We start from the raw sequence: 23,825 nt of genomic DNA on the forward strand, positions 1-23,825 counted from the left end.
TCTTGACCATTTAGACCGAGGGACTTAACAGGAAGCTTAGTTGTGATTAGTTGTTCAACGGTTATAAGTATTATGGTAGATGATATATGTGACATCTGAACGGTTTCCAAGTAGATGTATTGTTTTCATTATTATTATAGTCTTTCATTTTCAAATCATTTCGTGATTCCTTGCTAGACCAAGCGGTTGGATTGCTTTTCTTGTTTTAAGTGCTTTTAATTTATTAAATCGTGACAAACCCTCAACAATCTTAGAATTACACCTAGCTGCATTCTTAGACATAGTCTCTGAGAACGATCCTAGTCTTACCTATTTGCTATACTATGAACAATCGGGTCCACTGCCCTTGAGTGAGTGTAGTAGAGAAGTTTACCTTATAATAAATAAATTTAAAACTTGTTAGGAATTTAAGTTAACAAATCTCGCTCATCAATTCATCTACTTCCTATCTTTGATAAACTAACAAATCAAGTTCAGGTCAACAAAAAAAAAATAAGGTTTTTTTAATATCACTTTAATTTTATTTTTTTGGTATTTTTTTCGTGTTTGTTTATTGTTTGATTAATTATTATGTTATTGATTTTCATCTTTTTTAATTTAGTTTGTTGTTAATTGTTGTTTGACTATGCTTTCTTCTTCTACTACAAAATGATTTATTCTTTTATTCATGTTTTGTTATTTTTCCACCTGTTTTGTTATTTATTATTTTGATATTTACCTTTGATATATATATTTGGAGACTATATATCTATCAGACGGGCCTGAAGACTAGTATATATAATATAACTAAAAGAGGAGGTTGGGGGTACACTTGGCACCCCTATACTCCCTCCTTATTAATCCTTTATTTATTTAATATTTATTTAATAACAAATGGCCGCCTTTAATAAGAAAATCTTACAAAAAAATCTTTATTATTATTATCCATATAGATACCACCTAGAAAAAATCCTCACACTCAACCCTAAGAAAAAACCGACAGCCAAAAAAAAGCTACGATCGACTACCAAAAAGGTTTTTTTATTTATATACTTTGTTCATATTTAATCATTATTATTATTATTATTATTATTATTATTATTATTATTATTATTTAACATTGAATTCTTATGTTATTGTTATTATTATCTCTTTTAATTTAGTTTGTTGTCCATTATAGGTTCATTATAGCTTCTTCTCCAACAATAAAAAATAATACCACTGTGAGTCCCAAATTAAGATAAATGGCAAGTAAACCCGATTGGCAAGTAATTCTAACTTGGAATATGGCCAGTTAAGAATGCGATCCAGATGTGGATATAAACAACAAAGTAAATAACTGAAAGTACATTGCGAGAAACAAAAGGTGCTGAAACTATATAAATAATATATATAATCAAGTATGTGAGATTGTGACACGATGTACTTTTCAATGTATTTGATTTATTGATATAAACAAATACAAAGGTTGTTGCGGGACAAAGATAATCACAAAAAAGTAAAAATATCTAAATAACCTTGAAATACAAGTGATCTAGATAACTTGGAAATACTCATAAAATTACTTAGAGTATATCTCAGAAGTTGCAATGTTAAAAGTTCCAACAACTTGCAATTTGTGAGAAGCCTTGTATTTATAAACAAAGTCCAAGCTGATGTGGACTTGTCCGTACAATACATGGTTGAGATACATTTTAAGGAATTCAAATTGATTCCTTAAGAGTGTGTGTTAAGGTTAAGTGTGAAAGTCGTTTGATGTGACATTTCACACTTTATTCCCAACCTTTTACTCAATTTATCATTTTACCAGGTGTTATGGAAATAACTGGATAAAGAGAGATAAAGTAAAAAGGCTTACTCGTAATCAGTGTAAAGTGTTGTAAGTACTTTACACTTAGATGCTTCAGTCTTCAATCAGATAGAATCTTCTCTGAGCCCTGCTTCTGAGATGATTCTATTTCTTCAGTCTTTAGTCTTCGACTTCAGAATGAATGTCTTCAGTTTGGGTTGATCTTGAACTTCAGTGAACTTATTCTGAATGGCTTCAGAATTATGTACAAGTATCTTCACTGAACTTCAGCTATTTCTGAACAAATCATACTTGGTCGATTTTTGACCCAACAACCACTTTAGTTCATCTTGAAGATCTTAAGCCAATACATGTTAACCATCATCTACGACTCCGTGTTGTGCATGTATGGACTGTTTCGGAGTGGAACAACCCGAAGAAAATAAAAACGTTTGAGATGGTCTTTGTTGATGAATTGGTATGTATTTTTCAAATTATATACTCTACACTTTTTGTTTCTCTTTTTATTTAACTAAAGTTGAAAAAAAAGGTAAACTAGAATCAATATATATGGAGTTAATTTTCATATGTTTCTTCTTTAGCTTTTGTATTGATTAAGTTGTGATATTAGTCATATACTTTTTGTTTCTCTTTTTATTTAACTAAAGTTGAAAAAAAGGGGTAAATTAGAATCAATATTTATATGAAGTTAATTTTCATATGTTTTTTATTTAACTTTCATATTAATTAAGTTGTAATATTGGTCATACACTTTTTGTTTCTCTTTTTATTTAACTAAAGTTGAAGGGAAAAAAAAAGGTAAACTAGAATCAATATTTATATGGATTTAATTTTCATATGTTGTTTCTTTAGATTTCGTATTCATTAAGTTGTGATATTGGTTATACACTTTTTGTTTTATAATTATTATAAGATTTGTATATCTTGAGACTACCTATCCAATTGACGAGTCTGAGCACTCGTTAGTATATATTTAGCCTTGAATCTTTGTGACTCGTCGTCTCTTGTAAGAATCAAGGAATAAAACCCAGTTTCTTTTTTCTTTTTTGCTTTTCCAGTGGCTAAGATACTTTGCCCTATCTTATACATGATTTTCTTTTTTAATTATTTGCATGTAACACGAGATTACTTTGCTTTTGCTTTTATTTATTTTCATATATTTGTTTTCATTCTTCTCTAGTTGTTTTGAAGAATACTTTTATTGGTTTTCATAGCTATCTGGTTTTCGCATGTACAACTATAAATCGATAGACTAGTATTTTACTTCTGCAATGCGGCGGCGGCGGTGGTAGCGATAGTGTGGTGTTGGCGGCGGTGGTTGGTAGTGGTGGTGGCGTGACGGGTGGTGGGGGTGTGGTTATTATTGTAAAAATAATTAATGTAAAAGGGGTAGTGTAGTTAATTTTAAGATTTGATGGGTCTTTGTTATAAATTATTTCATTAAGAGTAGTATAGGTAATTTAAGTGGAGATGTTCAAATTAATGAATAAAAGAGAGATAGTTAATTAATTCATTAAGGATAAAATGATCATTTCTCATAAGGACATTTTTATGAGAGAGGAAGTGTTAAAAAGTAGTAGAGATATATGACGTATTGCAGCAGTACAGTACTGATGCGTCACGTCCCCCTAATTTTCTGAAATAATTAATCAATCCCCCTTTAATGTAAAGAATACAATTCGTAAACAGCTCCAGTTCGTATGATTTCTTCTTAAACGAAATATTGTAATTATAAGTAAGTAATGACACAGTTAAGTCCATTGATGGTTTTCTGTATAACTATTCGATAGCTTACAAAATTGAATACGTGATATTCATTGCAAATATTAGCCATAAGCACATAAATTTATATCTACACATGCACTAAGTCAGCCTGTTTTGTGGTTTTCGGATGCCTTGTATAATAAATAAAAACAAAAAGAGTTTTGTGTGTATATATTTTTAACACTTTAATTACATATTTACCTCATAAAAATTTATAATTTCATATATATATCCAATTTTGGTTTAGATCTTATCATATCTATCCATATTCGTTTGGAAAAGTTACAAGTTAATGTTGTATACTCTTTAGTCAAGCCATCACATGCCTAATAAGTATATCCAACCCTTAAAGTAGGAGCACATGTATGCCATTGAATAGAAGAAATCGAATTTGGAGCTTGAGTAGGGAGTACATCTTATTTGTTAATTGTAAATGTTTTTTTCAGGATATAAATGCTCTGTGTAAAAGTGTACATTAATTATATATATATATATATATATATATTACCGGTAGAGCAGAAAAAAAAAAAAAGAAAACTTAATTTTTGATCTTGGTCATTGAAATCAATAAACCAAATGATCTGATCCTTTGAAATTAAAATTCAAGATATAGTAACTAATAAATAAATTAAAAGTCAAGTTTGACTATATTATATATATGGTATCTCTTTTTATTTAATTTAATATATTATTTTGTAATTATAGTAACTATTTAATACTAAATACATGGTAAATATTTTCAAAATGACTTGTATGTGTTAGCCATTAATCATTATAATTATAATTATATACTAAATGGTAATGATAATTACTTTCAAATTACTTGCATATTTCATGCACGATCTAAACATTAACTTTTTTATGCGTATCCCCATTATTCCATTATTAGAACATTAGAGCCGATTATTGTTGGTAGAGCTAAGAGAAAAAAAAATAAAACTTATCTTTTGATCTTAGCCTTTAAAATTCATAAACAAATTAATCACAACCATCTAAATTAATGTCTACCTTCCATATTTAACTATAGAAACTATATATGGTATTTAAGATACTTCATTTTTTTTTAACAGTGTCAACATGTTTTAGTTTTTTTATGTGACAAATTCAACCAATAATAACTCATATAAATTTTATATACATTTACTTGCATACAACTTATTCGAGTTTAACAATAAAAATACCAACTTATAATATAAACATTAAGTTTAGAATGGAATATTACTAAAGGTAAAATCAAAAGTATATTTTAGGATTGACTAAATAGATAGTACTCAGTGATATAGTATGGTGACAAATTGTACTAGATGCATACTATTGGGATGCGACGTGGTGGTTACGGCGACGGTGTGACGGTGGCAGTAACAGGCGGCGGTAATAGGTAGCGTGATAGGTGGTGGCAGTAACGTCGACGAGTGGTGGGGGTGATGGTAGTGATGGTAATAGTGGTATGGTGGTAAATGTAAAAGTAATTTATATTAAAAGATGTATCTAATTAATTTTAAGAGTTAAAAAAAACTATGTTGTAGATTATTTCATTAAAGGTATAGGTAGTCAATTTGGTTGATAGACCATTGATAAGGTATTTGACCTTAATATGTTCCACTAAAATTCGAGTCCTATTGATAGGTGACCGAGTTATAGTGTGTGTGTGGGGGGGTGGGGGGATTCTTACGTAATTTAAAATTAGGAGTTGATTCATTTGCATAACCATTATTGTTCATATACCTACTTTAATCTTAAATGGGGTAATGTACATATTTCCCTATATACAAAGAAGTATACATATTTATAAGCTTAAAAAGACAAAGCTTCTTTATAAATATATATATATATATATATATATATAAAAGGATGTCAATGAGTCCGGGTTGACGGGTATGGATTGGCGGTTTAAAAATATCCAACTCGAACCTAACATGATATTATAATCGGAATAGAAATTTCAACCCAAAGTTGTCGGTCCATAAACCAAGGATAATCGACCGACGGGTTAAATGGGTTGGTGAATTAATTTAGTTCAAACATGTCATATGGTTTGGGGGGGTTAGCAGGCTAACGAATTAATTAAAGTTTAAAATTTTTGCAAGTTGACAGGTCGGATCGAGTATTAATAACCTCAATATGTTATACTAAAATATATGTAAGTGTTAAAAGTTTATCTTAACATTATCTTCGATTTCATACTAAACTTCATCTTTGTTAAGACTTATATTTTTCGCAATATGTGGTGCAAGTATAAGATTATTTCTAACCCAGTCACCGACCGGGTATTAATCTAGTATATATATCGTTAGTAGAGCTAAGAGAAAAAAATAAAAACAAATTTAAATCTTACTCATTTAAATTCAAAGTTAAATTAATCTTGGTCATTAAAACTAAATAGTTAGATATGGAAACTAATTTATTCTATTTAATTCTATGGATGAACTTTTACTCTTAAGCTAAACAACACTTCTATATTTCTACAAACTTAATATATGAACTCCATTTTGTCCCACCAAAATAATACAAACCTACAAAAAATAGAATAAAATAAAAAAAATCACAATACAATATACTCAAGTAGCTCATAACTAATGCCAATCAAGGATTAGAATTACATCGAGGAAATCCAAACTCATCTAAAAATAAAAGGACAATGAAGATGGGAAAGAGAAACAAAACATATAAATACCGAATACATGTATAACAATAGCATAAGCAGATTAGAACCTAAAATTCACTGTCCTAATTTGGATCTTCGTTCAAAAGAGTGCTAACCTTATAATAAAAAAAAAAGAAAAAAGAATGGGGATCCATAAAGTTCTCCAACTTGACTTCTTGACCTTTGAATTAAAATCAGGGGACAAAATTCAAAGATTAACTTTGAATCTTGTCATTTGATTTTGATCCAAAGGTCAAGATTAACTTAACTTCCCATCAAGTTATAAAAAATTTTAGGGAATCCCTACTCTAAAAAGATATTGCTAACCTTGAAATAAAAAAGAACATGATATGAGAGAAAAATAACATTGGATGACGATGCTCAACCTTGGAATGAAAAAACATGTTGTAAGAGGAATTTTTAAAATCTTGAGACGGTGTTAATTAAATTTTTGGATGTATTAATTAATAGTTAAAAAATTTTATCACCACTACCATCAACTATACGGCGTCGATTGAAATTGTGTTTAGGGCAAATGTGTATATTCAAAGAGGATAAGGAGAGTTGATAATACGATATATTTTAGAAGTATGTAATGTAATTAAATGTTTGTTTATCATTTAATTATAAACATAATCTACAACTTAAAAAAACTATAAATTATAAACATATATAAGTAGAACACCATATTATATATCCTACTATTACTCATAAATAATAATTATATCGGATTCAAATTAATAGGTACAAGTTGACGGGCTGAAATTACCCAACCCAAACCCGACCTAACATCACAATCGACTTGAAGAGCTCAACCAAAAGATACTAACTCGTCAACCTAAATCCAACCACCAACCAAAAAAATTCAAATTTGTGGATTAAATGGTATGGTGGGTTGATTTCAGGTGATATGGTTGATGGTTGGTGGATTGATTTCACGTAAATTGGTTGTGGGTTGTCAAATCAAATGAGTTAGCGGGTCGATCTACTAATTTTTTTTATATGAGTTTAAAACTTTTTTTGGGTTGACGGGTTAACCTATTAACCCAAAAGGTCAACCAGATCCCAACAAAAAAAAAAATCAAGTTGGCTGGTTCCGGGTCGAAACTTTACAACCCTAACCCAGTTTTTCCGGGTCGGTTTGAAGTCGAATTTCGGGTAATGTCGAGTATATAGCAAACCAACTCTATATATGTTATACCAAAAAATGTACAAGATTTGTTATCTTAACCGTTAACATTATGCCGATTTCATAACAAACTTCATTTTGATATACTATAAAACTATATTTTTTGGGATGTGCGATACAATATAAGTTTTGAGTGACCCGATCACCGACCGGGTATTAATCTAATTAGTGTGGTGTACCATGAATTACACATCCGCCTACATTTTGCTTATAGTACTTAATTGATGTGTTCCCTCTTATTTCTAGATCATCAAGATGGCGTTCCTTTTTTTTTCCTTCTCGTTTTGTATGTGCTTCTGGGTGTTTACTTCGTCACCAATCTGATTATTGTTGTTGTATACAATATTTTCAAGTGTCTCACTATTAGAGAATTTGTTGATGTAAATTTGGTTATTAATCATATTATAATAGAAATGAAAGATTTTAAACTAAAAGTGGGTATATATGAAATGGTTCTTTGTAAAATAACATAAATATTAAAATAAAAAAAAATAAGTTTCTCTTTACTCAAGATCACCGTACATCATGAAAATCATCGTGCATCAATATATATTTGTTTTGTGAATCTTTGTGCATCAATTTTATCATGATTCAAGGGTTAAGATCTTTTTTGATTTGTGATACTTTAATATTTGTTTCACAATAACTAAACTATATATGAAATTATTAGTTGTAGTTGGGTAGATATGTAATTAGGGTATTAAAATAGGGGATATATAAAATTCTCTCTTAATATAAACCCTTTATAGAAGAACTTAAATAATTAAAGAGCAAAAATCAAAGAAAATCCTCACTTTTAAGTAAAGATAAACGCTTTATATAATAACTTAACTAAACCACTTTTTGTTTGTTTGTTAATAACATTATATATTAAGTTATACTAGTATTCAGACCAGTCTAATGAATGAGTAGATTCAAAACATACGTCTTATATATTTCATTTCAATATGTTCTACAATTTTATGATAAATTACAGAATTTTGTCTAACTAAATAAATTGATAACATATAAACAATTATATAATAACATGTTTAAAAATATTCAATATCACCATACAATGATGAAAACAAATATTACTTGTTAATAAAAAACATTAAGAAAAGTTCAAACAAAATATAATCAATGAATAATATAAAGAAAAGCTTTGGTAAAAGAAAAATATATATAAACTATACGTATGTAAAAAAATACATTTAATCAAACAGTATATGTGTATCTAAAAAAACATCAAATATAAATCATATTTTAACTTTTAAACAAATAAAACAAAATGAATATTAAAAATTTAAAAACACAATCAAAAAATATATAAGAATAAACTTTACCCGAATTAAAACCACAATCGTTTTTCAATCGGTTTTATTTTTTTATAGTTTATAGTTTTTTGTTCGAAAAAACAGATTCAAATATTTGGATATTGAATAATTACTAAAATATGAAAAAATTTCATATTTGAAAATAATGAACTTGTTTTAGTTGATTTATACAAAAATAATATTGATAGTAATTTTACGGATATAAAACAAAAAAAAAACAACTAAACAATAGAAAAATAGTTTAACTGATTATAAAATGTAATAGATTGGACTTTAGATAAATTTTTAATAATAAAGTTCATTTTGTAAAACAAAAAAAAGACTAAGAAAGAAAAAGGGGAAAATATAATTTCAAAGGGATCCTAACTTTTTCTTTTAATTATAGGATAGATAGTAGATTGACAAGACTATTAATTATTTTTTATTTTTTTAAGATTAAATTACTTGACAATACAAAATGACATCTAAATAAACCGTAAGTGCACCTCGAACCCACATTTCACATGTTCACAAGATTACTGCAAGGAAAAAAACTTTAGAATGAAACTTGAACTCAGACAACAACTTATCACCCTATGTGAACCCAAATGCCTTATTAATCACTTTTTATCGTTTTGTTTCGTTACTTTGAAGACGCCAGTCGCCCCCGCTTTTGCCCTTTTTCTTTATGTAGTAAAACATATGCTCTTAGCTTCTATATATTCACTTCAAATCTGTGTCTACTCCTTTGCACCACTTTGTTTTTGCCCAATGGAGGCATAATAATCAAAGCACACAAGGTATCTTTATGCAAATATAGTAACCGCAACAGCCACCTTCATTTTCAGGTACTAAACTTTCCACAATACTTGCAATTTTCTGTAGTCTGATATACTAAATTCAAAGCTTTATCACATACCATGCTAGTAGTCTAATATACTAAAGTGAGGTTATGTTATTTGATAGCGATTCTTGTCTATTAACACTTAAGTTTTAAAATCAATTTTTGACACAAAAGTATTTATCATTTTCAGGAATAATGTAAAGTATTTTAAGAAATCAGCCGTTCAAAAAGAGTTAAAAAAAATAACATGCTAGTACATCATACTACGTTGTGTATAAAGTAGTCTGAGCTACGAGTTTGCTAAATTGATGTAATATAATTACGTTTAGAAATAATGTATTCTTTATTGTTGTTAGTCAAAGTAACATGATATACCGGTAAGTTAACTAATTCTAAACTTTAAAAATAAAAAATATTGGTACATTACACTTTTACTCCTTGAAGTTGGTAGTTTTGCATTTTAAGCATTAAACTCAAAAATAGCAAAAAAAAAAGAACATCTCAAATCCCTTTTTTTCATTTGTGGTCACCGTGTCTAATTTCATTAGTTTTTTTCGGTTAACTTTTTCAGGTTCGTTACTTTTTTCTTCACTTTTCGTCTTTCACATTGATTTCGTGATTAAAAGTGATAATCGTTCCAACTTCAAAGACGAAAAGTGTTATTTACCTAATTTTTTTTATATAAAAAGAGTATCAAATATGATATTGCGTATACATTTTGTATCATCATCATTATCATCATCATCATTTTCATCAACATCAACCTCATACATCTTTTACTAACAAAAAAATCAACATAATTTCTCTATACAATTCAACACAATTAATATAAAAAATCTAACTACTTCGTAAAAAATCTAACTACTTTGTAAATAAAGGTTTCAACTAATAATAATTTTATCTAGTCAAAACTTGAAAATATTATCACCAGGAACAAATATTCGGACTTTTCATAAAATTATCAAGAACAAATCAAAGCTAAAAAAGAATCTTTAGAATATTTTTAATAAAAAACAAAACCTAAGATAGAAAACAAAACTAAAGTTTATGTTACGGGTCACTCTAAGCATTGCTAACGTCATTGTAATACATAGTTACCATTAGATTGTTGCCAATGAAACATAAAAGATAATGATCTCCGAATTTCAATTTTTCTAGGTTTCACCAAAGCTTATATAACTTATCGACGAATACAAATATAAGTAAACACTAACATTACCGATACTAACATTAATTTTCTATTGTTGCATTTCATATACATATGTGAACATTACTCTATTTTAATATCTGTTTCATAAAAATAGTTGATAAAAATCAACTGAAGTTGTAGTTGATAGTAGCACACGAGGACGATATAGCTAGGTACAAATTGTTAAGATATGTGGGAATATTTGATGTGTAGTTGATAGTGGTAGTATGTAGACTGGGCTTGTTTGTTTATTTAGTTATCAAATAATTAAATGGAGAAGGTAACTGAAAAGAAACATAATGTCTGTATGAATTATGTTAATTTAGTTGTTATATTCTATTTATTAAGTCAATAACAAACATATTTGATTGAGTAAAAAAATTAAGTCAAACAAGATTAAGTAATAATTTTTTAATTAAGAATTATCAAACATTACCTAAAATAGTGGGAATATCTGATGAAGTAGCTAAAGTTGTAACTATAATGTGTAATCACCTAAAGGGCATACATTAAAAAACTTAGAAGTACATAATATGAAAAACAAAAACAAAAAATAATACTTACTCTTATATTACTAAACATCATTGTGTTTTCACATATTAACGTAATTAATTAATGAATACCATAAAAGAATTGAAAATAGTTAAAAGTTTGAATAGAAAATTAGGTGTCACAGACAAAATGGTTTGGCTGTTAATCTTGTCTTGTTATAGAAAGAAAAAAAGATTAATCTTGTTATAAAAGTTGTTTTATAAAAATGAAAAACTAAATGTGTTACCTATAAAATTAGGATAGAGATTCTTTAAAGTTGCTTTCAACTTCATAGGTAAAGTTGAAAACATCTTGACCTTTGTATTAAAATCAAAGGTAATGAGACATTATGTTAGAAGTTCACTAAGGGCCGTCTCATGCCATGTAACACCAAATCATCTAAGGATATGCGCTTCTTTTTGATGGATTGAGACTTCTTTTTAGACTTTAATAGTCGTTATGTATTTTTCAATACAGTATAAAAAGTTATCGCTCAAATAAAAATTCTAAAAAATTACTGTAACATATATATAATGTGCGTAAATAATTAATAGTAACTTGCAATTTTTTGTGAACCGTGTCCCTTCAATGTGTTTTAAAAATGAACTCAACGAATTGATTTGAATGATCCAAAAATAGGAAAAATTTACTCCGTATTATGAAAAAAATATATTTGTAGAACACTTTATTTGAACCGGTATGTATATATATTACAAAATATGCTTTAGGGCGTTTAGTTAATAATTGTCAAGATGTTTGACAATTGCTTACAAGTGATTCCAGGGATGGTTTTGGTACGGAGCCGTAAACGGACTAAAACCAAAACCAACCCAAAGTTACAACTGAATACCTTACCGGTTACATGAGTCTGGTATCGGTTCAGTACACGTTACAGCATTTTGATTTTATCACTATTCAGTACCTATTTGATTGCTGCTCCTCCATAGAATTGGATATTATATGTGGTCCCTATTTAGATTGAGCTTAATGAAATGGAAAGATTATATAAATACTAAATGGTTACTAATCATGATTACTATTTTGCAGAAAATTGTAAAAAGCAAAAATGATATGGCGAATGATGGTGGAAATTCCAGTCCCTCAGGAATGGAAAGACTTATGGAATAAATGGGATCTCAGAGGCTTCATCATCCTAAGTCTTTCCCTGCAAACTTTTCTTATATTCATTGCTCCTTTGAGAAATAGAATTAGAAGCAAATGGGTTATGGTGCCATTGTGGTCTGCCTACTTGCTAGCTGACTGGGCGGCTAACTTTGCGGTTGGGCTTATTTCCAACAGCCAAACCAACCCCAACAGCCAAACCAACCCACCAAGTGGCGACACACGCAAAAAGGTTAGGACCCCCGTTGAAAATGAGGACCTTCTTGCCTTCTGGGCACCATTTCTTTTGGTGCACCTTGGTGGTCCGGACACCATTACTGCTTTTGCATTGGAAGATAATGAGTTGTGGCTTCGCCATCTTCTCGGTCTTGTTTTCCAATGTGTAGCCGCGGTTTATGTGTTTGTTCAGTCTCTGCCAAAAAACCGACTATGGATTCCTACAATGTTGATGTTTATAACAGGAACCATCAAATATGCTGAGAGAACGAGGTCGCTTTATCTTGCAAGTGCCAATAGATTCAAAGATTCGTTGCTTGCAGAACCTGACCCAGGTCCAAATTATGCAACACTAATGGATGAATACAAATCCAAAAAGGATGCAAAGCTGCCAACTAGAATTCAGTTGGTTGATGAGCCAACAGATAGAGCGGCTAAATCAGCCAATAAGGCTAAAAAGGGAAGGTTAACAGAGTTGGAGGTGGTTCAGTATGGCTATATGTTTTTTAACAAATTCAAAGGGCTTATTGTTGACATGATTTTCAGTCGTAAGGAACGAAATCAGAGTCGAGATTTCTTCTTAAATCGGAATGCAGAAGATGCTTTTAAAGTGGTTGAGGTTGAGCTGAATTTCATCTATGATGTTCTCTACACTAAGGTTCCAGTGCTGTTTGCTGACACGAAGTTAGGTCAAGTTGGAGCTAGAATTTGCCGGTTTTTCTCTCTTATGACGGTTTGTTCAGCAATCGTGTTGTTCATATTCAAAAGCAAATCCAACTTTACCACCACTGATGTTAGTATTACATACGGTTTGCTCTTTGGTGCGTTGGTTCTCGATTTGGCCGCTCTAATCATGCTTCTGTTTTCGGACTGGACCATCATTTCTATCCGTGAATCACCTGATATTGAGCTCCAAAAGTCTTGGAAGACAACCTTCTACACTGCACTTCTCAAGCTAAGGACAGAAGGTATACAGCGTAAGAACACATCAAAGTATGATCTCCCGAGAATTGAGGAACAATCTCATAAAGGGTCGATGAAGTGGTTAAGACGAAGGTGGTCTGAATCTGTTTCAACTTACAATCTTATCAGCTACTGTTTATACACACACTGGACAAAAGACTTTTGTGAAAAGTTGCCCTTTGGTAGTGACTTTTATGATAGCTTTGTCCATGTGAAACATGAAGAGTTCACCCCAAAGCTCAGAAAATTTATCTTTGAGGAGATAAAATCAAAAGCGGAACTTGGAGATGATTTGGAAACTGCAAAAGAGATTAGTTCAGCACGAGGAGATTGGGTGCTTCGAGTCGAAAAAGGGTGGAATAGCTTACTCAAATATGTTCGAGACGTCGACTACGATCAAAGTCTCATTCTATGGCACATTACAACCGAGCTATGCTACAACTATGAACTTTACGAGGAGTACAAATTGAAGAGATGCATCAGAAACACAGACTATAGCTACCGAAAAATCTCAAAAGTCTTATCGGATTACATGTTGTACCTTCTTATAATGCAACCAACCTTGATGTCAGCAGTAGCAGGCATTGGACATATACGGTTCCGGGATACTTGTGCTGAGGCCAGAAGGTTTTTTGAAGAAAGAGATGTTAAAAAACAAAGTCCACTTCAAGATTTTACTAAAGGAGCTTGGGACAAGAATATTGATTTAATACAGGCAAAAGCCTGTGATGAGATTCTTAAAGTATCGACAGTAGTGGAGCCGGTGACGATAAAGGGTGACCGAAGCAAATCGTTGCTATTTGATAGTTGCATTTTGGCAAAAGAGTTGATGGATATAGCGCGGGAAAAAAATTTGGATAAATGGTTGATTATAAGCAAGGTATGGGTTGAGTTGTTGTGTTATGGTGCGAGTCATTCACGAGCCAATGTTCAAGCCGCGCAAGTGAGCAATGGCGGTGAGCTCATTACTATAGTTTGGTTATTGATGACTCATTTTGGTTTGGGGGAGCAATTCCAAATCAATGAGGGACAAGCAAGAGCTAAACTTATTGTTGGCAAGTAGTTTCAATAAATAGTTATAGCAGGTTTGGGTTTCTATATATGCTTATGTCAATGGAGTAAGCTTCTTCGTAGGGGAAAATATAATTTATATTTGCCATTGGGTTTCTATATATGTTTATGTCAATGGAATAAGTTTCTATATATGATGATGTAAGCCTTCTTCTTCGAAGGAGTTTTTTTTTTTTAATGAAATATGTTGTTTTAAAGAAGATAATAAGCTTCATTGTGCATATATTGTCTCTTCCATCTTTCATAGTGTTCACGACATTTAGTATCGTGTAGGCGAACAATATATTACCCCCAAATTTGATTACATTTTACAGAATACTAGACAAGTATTAATTTCATAAGTACAATTCAAGTTTTGTATAGCTACCTTGTACGGACAAAAAGATGCCGTCTGTGCCATTCAGCTCGGGCTCAAAGTCGATAATTCTAACCAGCAGCATAACATATCATACATTAAGTCATATCATACAATCTGAACTATAATATACTTCAACAATCTGTTAAACCGGGCACACTTATTGTCCCACTTTGATCTCCTGATAAGAAGGGATGTGATGCCGGTTTAGGGTTTAGGGTTTATCATTTAAACATCAAACATCCTCACTCGGTTTTGTTATAGGGAAACAACAATAATTTGAAAAAGCGGAGATGATGCATTTCATCGAACATTTGGTGTGCATCAAATATAGATAGATAAATAATTTTTAACAAATGGGCTATTTTTTTATAATATAATATAATTTCTCACTTTACAGTTATATACTTACTACGTTAACATTATTTTGTCCTTCACTGATTACCTCAGTGTTTGGATACCCGGAATTTTGTCCAAGAGGTCACAGGTTCGATACTCTCGGCCTGTGATTGTCTGCCAGGATTTTGTCCTGGCTTTCGTGGAGCTTTTACCGGGTGGGGCGAGCGGGGAGGGGGGGAGGGGATCGGATAGGTCCACGGTATCCAGTCCGGATACCCGTGATCCAGCCGTTGCTGTTCTAAAAAGAAAAAAAAAGTTAACATTATTTTTTTCTTCCTTGATATATGTTAGAGCATTGAAGAAAAGCTTTTAAAAGTTTTTTATTTTACTACATAAGTATTCCATTAATTTTAACCATTAAAAAGGTTTTACTCCAATGATAAAGTTTATACTAAATCTTTTTTCGAGACTAAGAAAAGAAAAAGTTTTTGCTCAAAAGGCTAAGCATTGTCAATTTTTCATAAAAAAAAGATTTTAACACCCAATGATATCAACCTATTAAAAAATATTTATTTAAAAAAGGTTTTTCATCAACCTTTATTGAAGATGCCCTTGGTATAAGATAATACATTTTCACTTGTTTTCCTTTTATCTTTTTTTTTTCTTTCTACAATTAAGTATATTTATTTTACTATGATTGTTAGTTTTCATTTGATTTTTTCCTTTTATTATTAACGAGATATGTCATACAGGCGTTACCCCGGAAGACACTACAGTTGTTGTGTATGATAACACATAAAATTCATAACGTTGTTTCAAAAACTGACTATATTGTTAATAAAGAAGTTGTTATATATTAAAACAAAATTTCAAAATAAAAACTTAGGTCATAAAACATTCAAAGATTATACAAATTGTTAAGGATAGTAAGTATAAAAAAATGAAATACAAAACAAAATATAAAAACAAACATAATTAAAACATAAATGTTTAAAATAATTAGAAAGCAAAAAATTACACAAAAGAAAGTACAATACTCTATTCGTCCCACTAAATATGTCCATTTTTAAAATTTTCAAAGTCAATTTTTTACAACTTTGACCATGAATATTTTTGGTTATATAATATAATATTTGATAAAAGTTATATGAATTAATACAGTTTACATATTTTTACATCGATATAACTTTCATCGAGTATTATATAACACAAACAAAGATATTCACAGTCAAAGTTGTAAAAAATTGACTTTGAAAATTCAAAAGTGGACACATTTGATGGGACAGAGGGGCTATAAAATAATTTTTCGGATATGAACAAACATATATATTCGAAGGTACCGAGTTTTGTCATGTAAGTATATATCATGTAATATTGTAATGACATGCTATTAATTATTGAAAGAATGGTAAATGGATAGAAATCTCCTGATCTCATGTATCATTTGGTACCCATTAATCTCTCAGCCAGCTTAGTGTCCAGGTAATTCTCAACCACTTAATAATCCCCTGATTATCTCAAGTTTAATTTTGATAAGACTCGAATCTAGGATCCCCTGAAAAGTGGCGGCTAGTGGCCACTGAGCTATTACCGAGTGGTTTAGTTAAAATATTGAAAGAAATTAATGTGATAATCAAAAATGACACCAAAAGATAAAATGTTAGAAAATAGAGAACAAAGTTCAAAAGAAAAATGTTGTATCCAACTTGAACATGTAACTTTTAAAAATGAAGGTTTTGAGCACGTATTTACCAACTGAGCTAACGAAGTTCTAGACTTCAATCTGGTTAATCTATTATATATACTATATGTAAATCAGAATTTAAGTATAAATGTGTACAATTACCCCTACAGTCATTTCTGTGACAAGCGTGAGACGTTTCTTTTTAGGAAATGTTTAATTTTTCAAATAAAATAGACTAAAAATGTTTTTAACTATTAGATGATGACAAGTAGAAAAATCAAGAGGCAAGATTATGACAGAAAATTAATAGATAACACATGTCATTTTCTTAAAATTTTAAAAAGATTTTTAAACTAATATATAAAAAGATCTATCATTTTCTAACTTTTAAGTAAAACACATGAAAGTGGCCACAAAAATTTAAATAAGAGTAATGATATATCAACCTAAAGATTAACCTAATAATCAACCTAAAGTATCACATGACATGTGTAATCCACTCATTATCTCTCTCAATCTCTTCCTTTGATTTTATCAAATGTCATCATCATGTACTTAGGTTGATTATTATGTTGTTTTGGTTAGATTGATCAATCATTTTCTTTTAAATAATGAAAAGAATTGAGGCTATGTGAGAGTAGAAAAAACAAAAAGTAGACCCACACTGGGCCCTACAAAAATTTAAAAAAATAAAACATAAAAATGTCATCACAATTTTATTTTATTTATATAAAAGAAAGATGTATAACATGTAATCCACGAATTCTTTCATTTTTTATTTTTTCTATTTTCTGTAAATTAATTATATAAATAAATGTTATCTTTTATGTTGTTAGATGAAAAATACTAGATCATAGTCTCATGTACATGGTTAGATTAAAATATCCACTTTAAAATATCTCATATAACTATCAAGTTATGCTCGAAATTTCATATGAAGGCTCGTTAATCTATCACGTTGGGCTAGAGCTCAGCCTAAAACATCCAAGTCGAACTCGAACTTGAATACCCATGATAAATACTACAAGTTACTATCTACTAAATAAGAGTAAATTACACTTTTCGTCTCTAAAGTTGAAATGTTTTGCATTTTTCATCCCTTAAGTTAAAAAATTATAATTTTGACCTTAAACTTGGCAGAATTTTGCAATCAACGTCCCTTGGCTATACAACGTTAAGTTTCAGCCGTTAAGTCTTTCACGTGCAAAACACATGAGGTACTAAAAGTACAAAGGGTGACTAGTTCAGGGACGAAAACTGAAATTTACATTATATATTGTCATCATCTTCATCTTCTCCGGTTAAGTAGCTGAAAAATTCACCGGAAAACTTAAAATGCCGATATCTCACTCGTTTCTTTGAACTAGACCACGAAACCACCACCAAATTTCTCAAAATTAATTTCTGCACGAATCTTAACCAAAAGATTTCCGATTCAACACTTGCCAGAAAACTCAAAATATTGTGGTCACAAAAACCGAGCGTAATATCGTGGAAAATTCTACCAAGTTTAAAGTCAAAATTTTAATTTTTTCACTTAAGAGATGAAAAGTGCAAAACATGCCAACGTTAGGGACGAAAAATATAATTTACTCACTAAATAATGAGTAATAAATAAATAAATAAATTCGGGTTTTCACCCATACCCCTCTACACAAAAACAATGTTTTAAACAGACATGAGACACCATTGTTATGTGCTTTGAAAATGGACAAAGTTGAACACAAATACATACAAGTCAACGGGGTAAACCTTCATGTAGCTGATATCGGTTTTGAGTCCTCCCCTGCAGTAATTTTGCTTCATGGGTTCCCTGAGATATGGTACACGTGGCGCCACCAGATGATCGCAATCGCAAACGCTGGTTTCAGAGCCATTGCACCTGATTTCAGAGGATATGGTCTCTCTGATGAGCCTCCTGAACCGGAAAAGGCCACCTACGCTGACTTTGTCAACGATATTGTATCTATCCTTGATTCTCTCTCAATTTCTAAGGTATCTTTGTTATAAAATGCAAAATTTCATTATAAGTTACTCATTTGAGAATATAGTTTGTATACGAGATTACGAGTTATACGACCCCTCCCAATGGTGACGTATGTCTCGTCAATTTTGCCACATCAGCACCATGGAGTAAGCTGACATATCCATACAATACCTTATCACTTCCTTGTTATGACGTCACTTTTTTTTTGTTATTCTCCAACCATTTAAAATATATAATACTAATAAAAAAAAAAAACTAGTGGCTTTGATTAAGAGTGGATTCACCAAGCTTTAAGCGACACCAGGAACCGAATTTGTTAAGTGACGAGACGAGACACTGCCTAAGGCATTGGTTTTAGACGAAAAGCAATGAGCAAAAATAGGAGCCCGTTGGGACCGCTCTAAACAAACACATTTGACGTGTTTTAAGAAAAGGAAATAAGGGGTTAATTTGGCGAGTCGGCTCATAATTGTTGAAAAAACACAACATTTTTGACGTGATATCTAAAACTTCTGTTTATGGTGACTAAGTAATTCTGTTCATCGCTTCTAAACGATCTTATGTTAGTGTATATTCGGGACATTTCAATGAAACGTATTGCACTTGTCATTCTGATTTTGTATGTCTGTATGTATCTGACTTTAAAAACGTGCATAGTATGCATCAAATTGTAGCAAAATGTGAAAGTTCGCTACAGGTTTTAAGAAAAATAATAGAAAAATGCAACAAGATTAGAAGCTATTTGGAAATGCATAAGTGATTCCTTTGTTGTTCAGAATACTGACATTCATGGAGCCAGATTAAGAAAACATACTTGCAGTACTTGTTGTATACTTTCAATTGAATATTAATTAAAATTTTGATTAACTTCTAATCTGTTCCGAGCTTTTGATGTCTCTGTGTTGTTAATTTATGTTCAAAAAGTGTATTAATATTGTGAGATTAATTGCTTTGAGTATCCAAAATGTAGATTAATATGTTGATGCTAATCTACTCCTCTCTGTTCATGGATTCTAAAGCATAGAAATGGGCTAAGTTCTGATCTTATGTTAATATATACATACTCTTTTAGGTATTTGTGATTGCAAAAGATTTTGGAACATGGGTTGCTTACTCATTCGTCCGTCTCTATCCAGATAAGGTCGCGGGTGTTGCAACACTTGGCATGGCATTTATGCCTCCAGTTGCCTACAAGCCTCAAGTTCCTCTCCCAGAAGGCTTCTATGTTCAAAGATGGCAGGTAAATAGCATTCCAGCATTGCCTCTATATTCACAACACTATATTTGATACTTGATATACGGGCTAGTATAAAATAACGGCTGTTAGGCTAGTGTAGGCTTGTATAAAACTAAAGCTAAAACCTTGACTAAAAAGTAATTTAACCTCTTCAAGGAAATTACAGTTATATGGTGGCTCCTTTTAAGTTTGGTGGACTCGGTTAGTCGGTTGCTAGCATTACCAAAGTCTAGGACCGGTTATGGTTCAAGCATTTGAAGCCTTTTGCTGGTGCTCTCATTTACGACCCATTTTAAAAATGTTTAAAACATATCTTTTTGATTTTATTTTAGTTTTAAATAGCAAAGAACCAAAACTTGGGAGTTGAACCGCTAATTTGGATGCAGCCCTGGGCAGTAAGTGTAGAATTTAAATACAGGATCTCAAGGTCATAGTAGGAAAGTTCCATATTTAAAAGATTCACTAACTTGTTATCGAACTTTATTAGGAACCTGGAAGAGCTGAATCTGATTTCAGCCGCTTTGATACTAAAACAGTGGTGAGAAACATCTACATCTTGTTTTCTCAAAGCGAAATACCAATAGCCAGTGAAAATCAAGAGATAATGGATTTGGTTAAACCATTGACTCCTCTACCTTCTTGGTTCACGGAGGATGATCTTGCAGTCTATGCGGGTTTGTATGACAAGTCTGGTTTTCGAACTGCTCTCCAAATTCCATATAGGTAATTTACTAAATCTGGCCAAAGTCATTGTCATCTATTGAAACTGTGACGTAGGTTGAGGCCATAACAGATAATTTGTACCCTTAGTATGCAAATTCGGTAAAGATAGAACTAATAAACTTTGTGTCCTAAATATGAGGTGATAATACGAGCGCGTTAACTAGGGTGTCAGTATAGGCCGAGTCAGTAAAATGTATATATATGTGTTATAGATGACTGAGTATGATTACAAAAGCTATGTAACTAAACTGATCATCTTAAATGTTTTGAACTGACTAGTTTAAGATGTCACAAGAGTTTTAAAACATTTCTGGGCAGATTTTGACTGATTTAACATCTATGACCCATTTATAATAACTACCCTAAAAGGAACATTTTCATATTAGATGTAAACTGAAACTATTATCATATAGGGAAGGGTTGAATTATGGCATAAAATCTCTTAAATACATAGGCACTTCTAGTTTGTTACAGTTTTTTTAATATCCTGTTTTCAAGGCTATGATTTGACTTTCTTACTCTGCTTCACTTCCATTATAATCTTCATAGAGCATCTGAACTGAACCTCGGGTCAACGGAACAAGTTCCCAAAGTAGAAGCTCCAACACTCATGATCTTAGGTGAGGACGATTACGCGATGAAAATTCCTGGAATAGACGAGTACATAAGGTCTGGGGATGTGAAGAAGTATGTGCCAAACATCGAAACAATATACGTTCCTAACGGATCTCATTTCGTTCACGAGCAATTCCCCGACCAAGTGAATCAACTCATCCTCACTTTCCTCCATCACTGCAAGAAAAGTTTCACGTTTAGTTCATCTCCTTTGGAACAAAACAATGTGGATAATTAGGTGCTAGTAAGATGTAGATAATAATGTGGTATCGTGTGTGTGTGTGTTTGATTCTGTCAGTGTGGAAGAAACAAAGTTATGATTTTTTTTTAAAGGGCGCATGAAATTTCATGACGCGGGAGCTCTAGCATACGTTGTTAACCGGGTCCGCGCTAGAGAGTTACCTCAAAGTAGAAATGCCTATTTCCAATACCCAACGGGGAAAAACCCCTACTAATCCGCCCAAAGGCACGGTGATTAATAGGGGTAAACCCTGCCCCATCAGACTTGAACCTGGCTATACCCAAGCCAGACCCTCATAAAAGAACTTCCTATTTCATTTCCAAGGCTTGAACACAAGATCTCTTTAATAGGGTGATAACCTTTCAACCATTAATAAAATTTTTTTTTTGATAGTGTTAACTCTATTAATAGTTTTTTTTACAAGTTATGTTGTATATAAATGTTGCTATCCCGCAATTACGAAGTAGCAACAATGGTACAAGAGATTTACATTACATTAAAATTGTTCCAATCTTTCCAGCTAAAACTATCTTAACTATATGATGCAGTAGGTTAATTTTTATTTTTATGGTTTTATTATCTTTTATATTTAGAAGTTATCTTTTTAATTGTTAGGATAATTACAAATTGATTTAATTTATTTCCTATCTTAATGGCGTCAAAATAAGTATAAATTATAAGGTGGAAAAATGTTTATGATTAGTTATGAGATTTATAAAATTTTAAAGAACTTTGTTTTGGAACCTTTATAGATTTTGTCTTTGATTAATCGATTATTTTTGAGCCATTTGAATGCGTGTGAAACTGCATTACTATCTTTCATAACCCGATAACTGTACCATAGGACTAAAGCCTTTATTTAAGAATGTTATGATTAAAGATATATAAATTATATAATATGATACAAACAATTTTTAGTAAATTCTTTTCACAATGTATAAAAGTTTCTATATGTATCCTACGGAAATCTATCTAATAATATAGTCATCACATATGATGTCAAATTAACCAATTATAGTGCAATATTAGAGGGATATCCATGTTAACACACAAGTTGCTTATACAATTTTTGTTCAGATATTTTTAAAAGTTGAAATCTATAATTTATTATCTGTCTATATATTAGTAAGAAATTATAATTTAATATTTTTTTCGGGATATGTTTTTTTTCATCGGGACCAACAATCATTATACTTCGTCGGAAAACTTGATATAGGTTTCACCACAATTTATTCTACAAAGACTTACTTTCCGTCACATGTTTTGCAATGTATCTGAGAAAACTAATCAACTATGTATGTTAATGCCATTCCAAATTTTAAAAGGTGTATAATAGTATAAGTTCATATATCCCGCATTGCCAATACTTCAACGTATATCATACATAATGGTGTACCCGTTCAACAATACTATCCTGTGACTCGAAAGGTTGTCTGCAATGAAGGCCTCAGACGGAATTAAATTATAAAATCAATCCCCTATAAATAAGGGATTCGATCCCATCAATAAGACCGGTTAAACATGAGAAATTGTTAGGATTCCATAAAGGAGGGAAAACCCTAGAATGAACTTGGACTACTTCCTAGGTCGGGCACTCCTCTATAAAGGGGGAGAAAAAAGACCTCCAAGGCATCATATCACATATATTCATACGATCACACATAAATCGTTCCCATCTTGTTTGTTTGGCGGAAAGAGGCTAGAACCCTACCTTCAGGAAATCGCCAACGAACAACCTCAAAACACCCATTACCCATTTCCTTAACCCAATTGCGGCTTAGTGTACAATCATTTGGCGACATCCGTGGGACCTTAACGTTGTTTAGGTCTTCACAATCCACAAAAATATATTTTTGTGCATTCTCGCCGTACATGATGGTTAAGAAAAATACATATAAACCATTGAATGAAAAAAGATCGGTTTTAGCGATTTATCAAACAGCGGCAGGAGGATTAGCGGTGGCTAAAGAAAGGCTAGAAGGCTACTATTTCCCGCCCCTGGAAGGAAAAGTCTCCAGCGACCCTCT

The 23,825-nt window shown here is 31.2% G+C and overlaps 2 protein-coding genes across 2 annotated transcripts; both read left to right on the forward strand.

Annotated features, from left to right (window-relative positions):
- Window positions 1-9,432: 9,432 nt before the first annotated feature.
- Window positions 9,433-14,783, forward strand: LOC122582376. Its single transcript, XM_043754760.1, has 2 exons — window positions 9,433-9,529; window positions 12,293-14,783. Exon 2 carries the CDS (start codon window positions 12,312-12,314, stop codon window positions 14,607-14,609), a length of 2,298 nt encoding a protein of 765 aa, XP_043610695.1. The 5' UTR covers window positions 9,433-9,529; window positions 12,293-12,311; the 3' UTR covers window positions 14,610-14,783.
- A 3,867-nt stretch (window positions 14,784-18,650) lies between these two features.
- LOC122581543 (AB hydrolase superfamily protein YfhM-like) lies at window positions 18,651-21,889 on the forward strand. Its single transcript, XM_043753772.1, has 4 exons — window positions 18,651-18,990; window positions 20,055-20,222; window positions 20,707-20,942; window positions 21,492-21,889. The coding sequence occupies exons 1-4, from the start codon at window positions 18,703-18,705 to the stop codon at window positions 21,793-21,795; spliced, it is 996 nt and encodes a 331-aa protein (XP_043609707.1). The 5' UTR covers window positions 18,651-18,702; the 3' UTR covers window positions 21,796-21,889.
- The last annotated feature ends 1,936 nt before the right edge of the window (window positions 21,890-23,825 follow it).

The sequence above is a fragment of the Erigeron canadensis genome, chromosome 9 (assembly GCF_010389155.1).
Source record: "Erigeron canadensis isolate Cc75 chromosome 9, C_canadensis_v1, whole genome shotgun sequence".
In the NCBI taxonomy this organism is placed as follows: domain Eukaryota; kingdom Viridiplantae; phylum Streptophyta; class Magnoliopsida; order Asterales; family Asteraceae; genus Erigeron; species Erigeron canadensis.

Excerpts from the sequence above, each read along its gene's own strand:
- LOC122582376 (XM_043754760.1), top strand. The coding sequence starts at position 12,312 with ATGATATGGCGAATGATGGTGGAAATTCCAGTCCCTCAGGAATGGAAA.
- LOC122581543 (XM_043753772.1), top strand. The coding sequence starts at position 18,703 with ATGGACAAAGTTGAACACAAATACATACAAGTCAACGGGGTAAACCTT. Across the intron at positions 20,223-20,706 it reads TCTATGTTCAAAGATGGCAG|GAACCTGGAAGAGCTGAATC; the intron begins GTAAATAGCATT and ends GAACTTTATTAG. Across the intron at positions 20,943-21,491 it reads GCTCTCCAAATTCCATATAG|AGCATCTGAACTGAACCTCG; the intron begins GTAATTTACTAA and ends TAATCTTCATAG.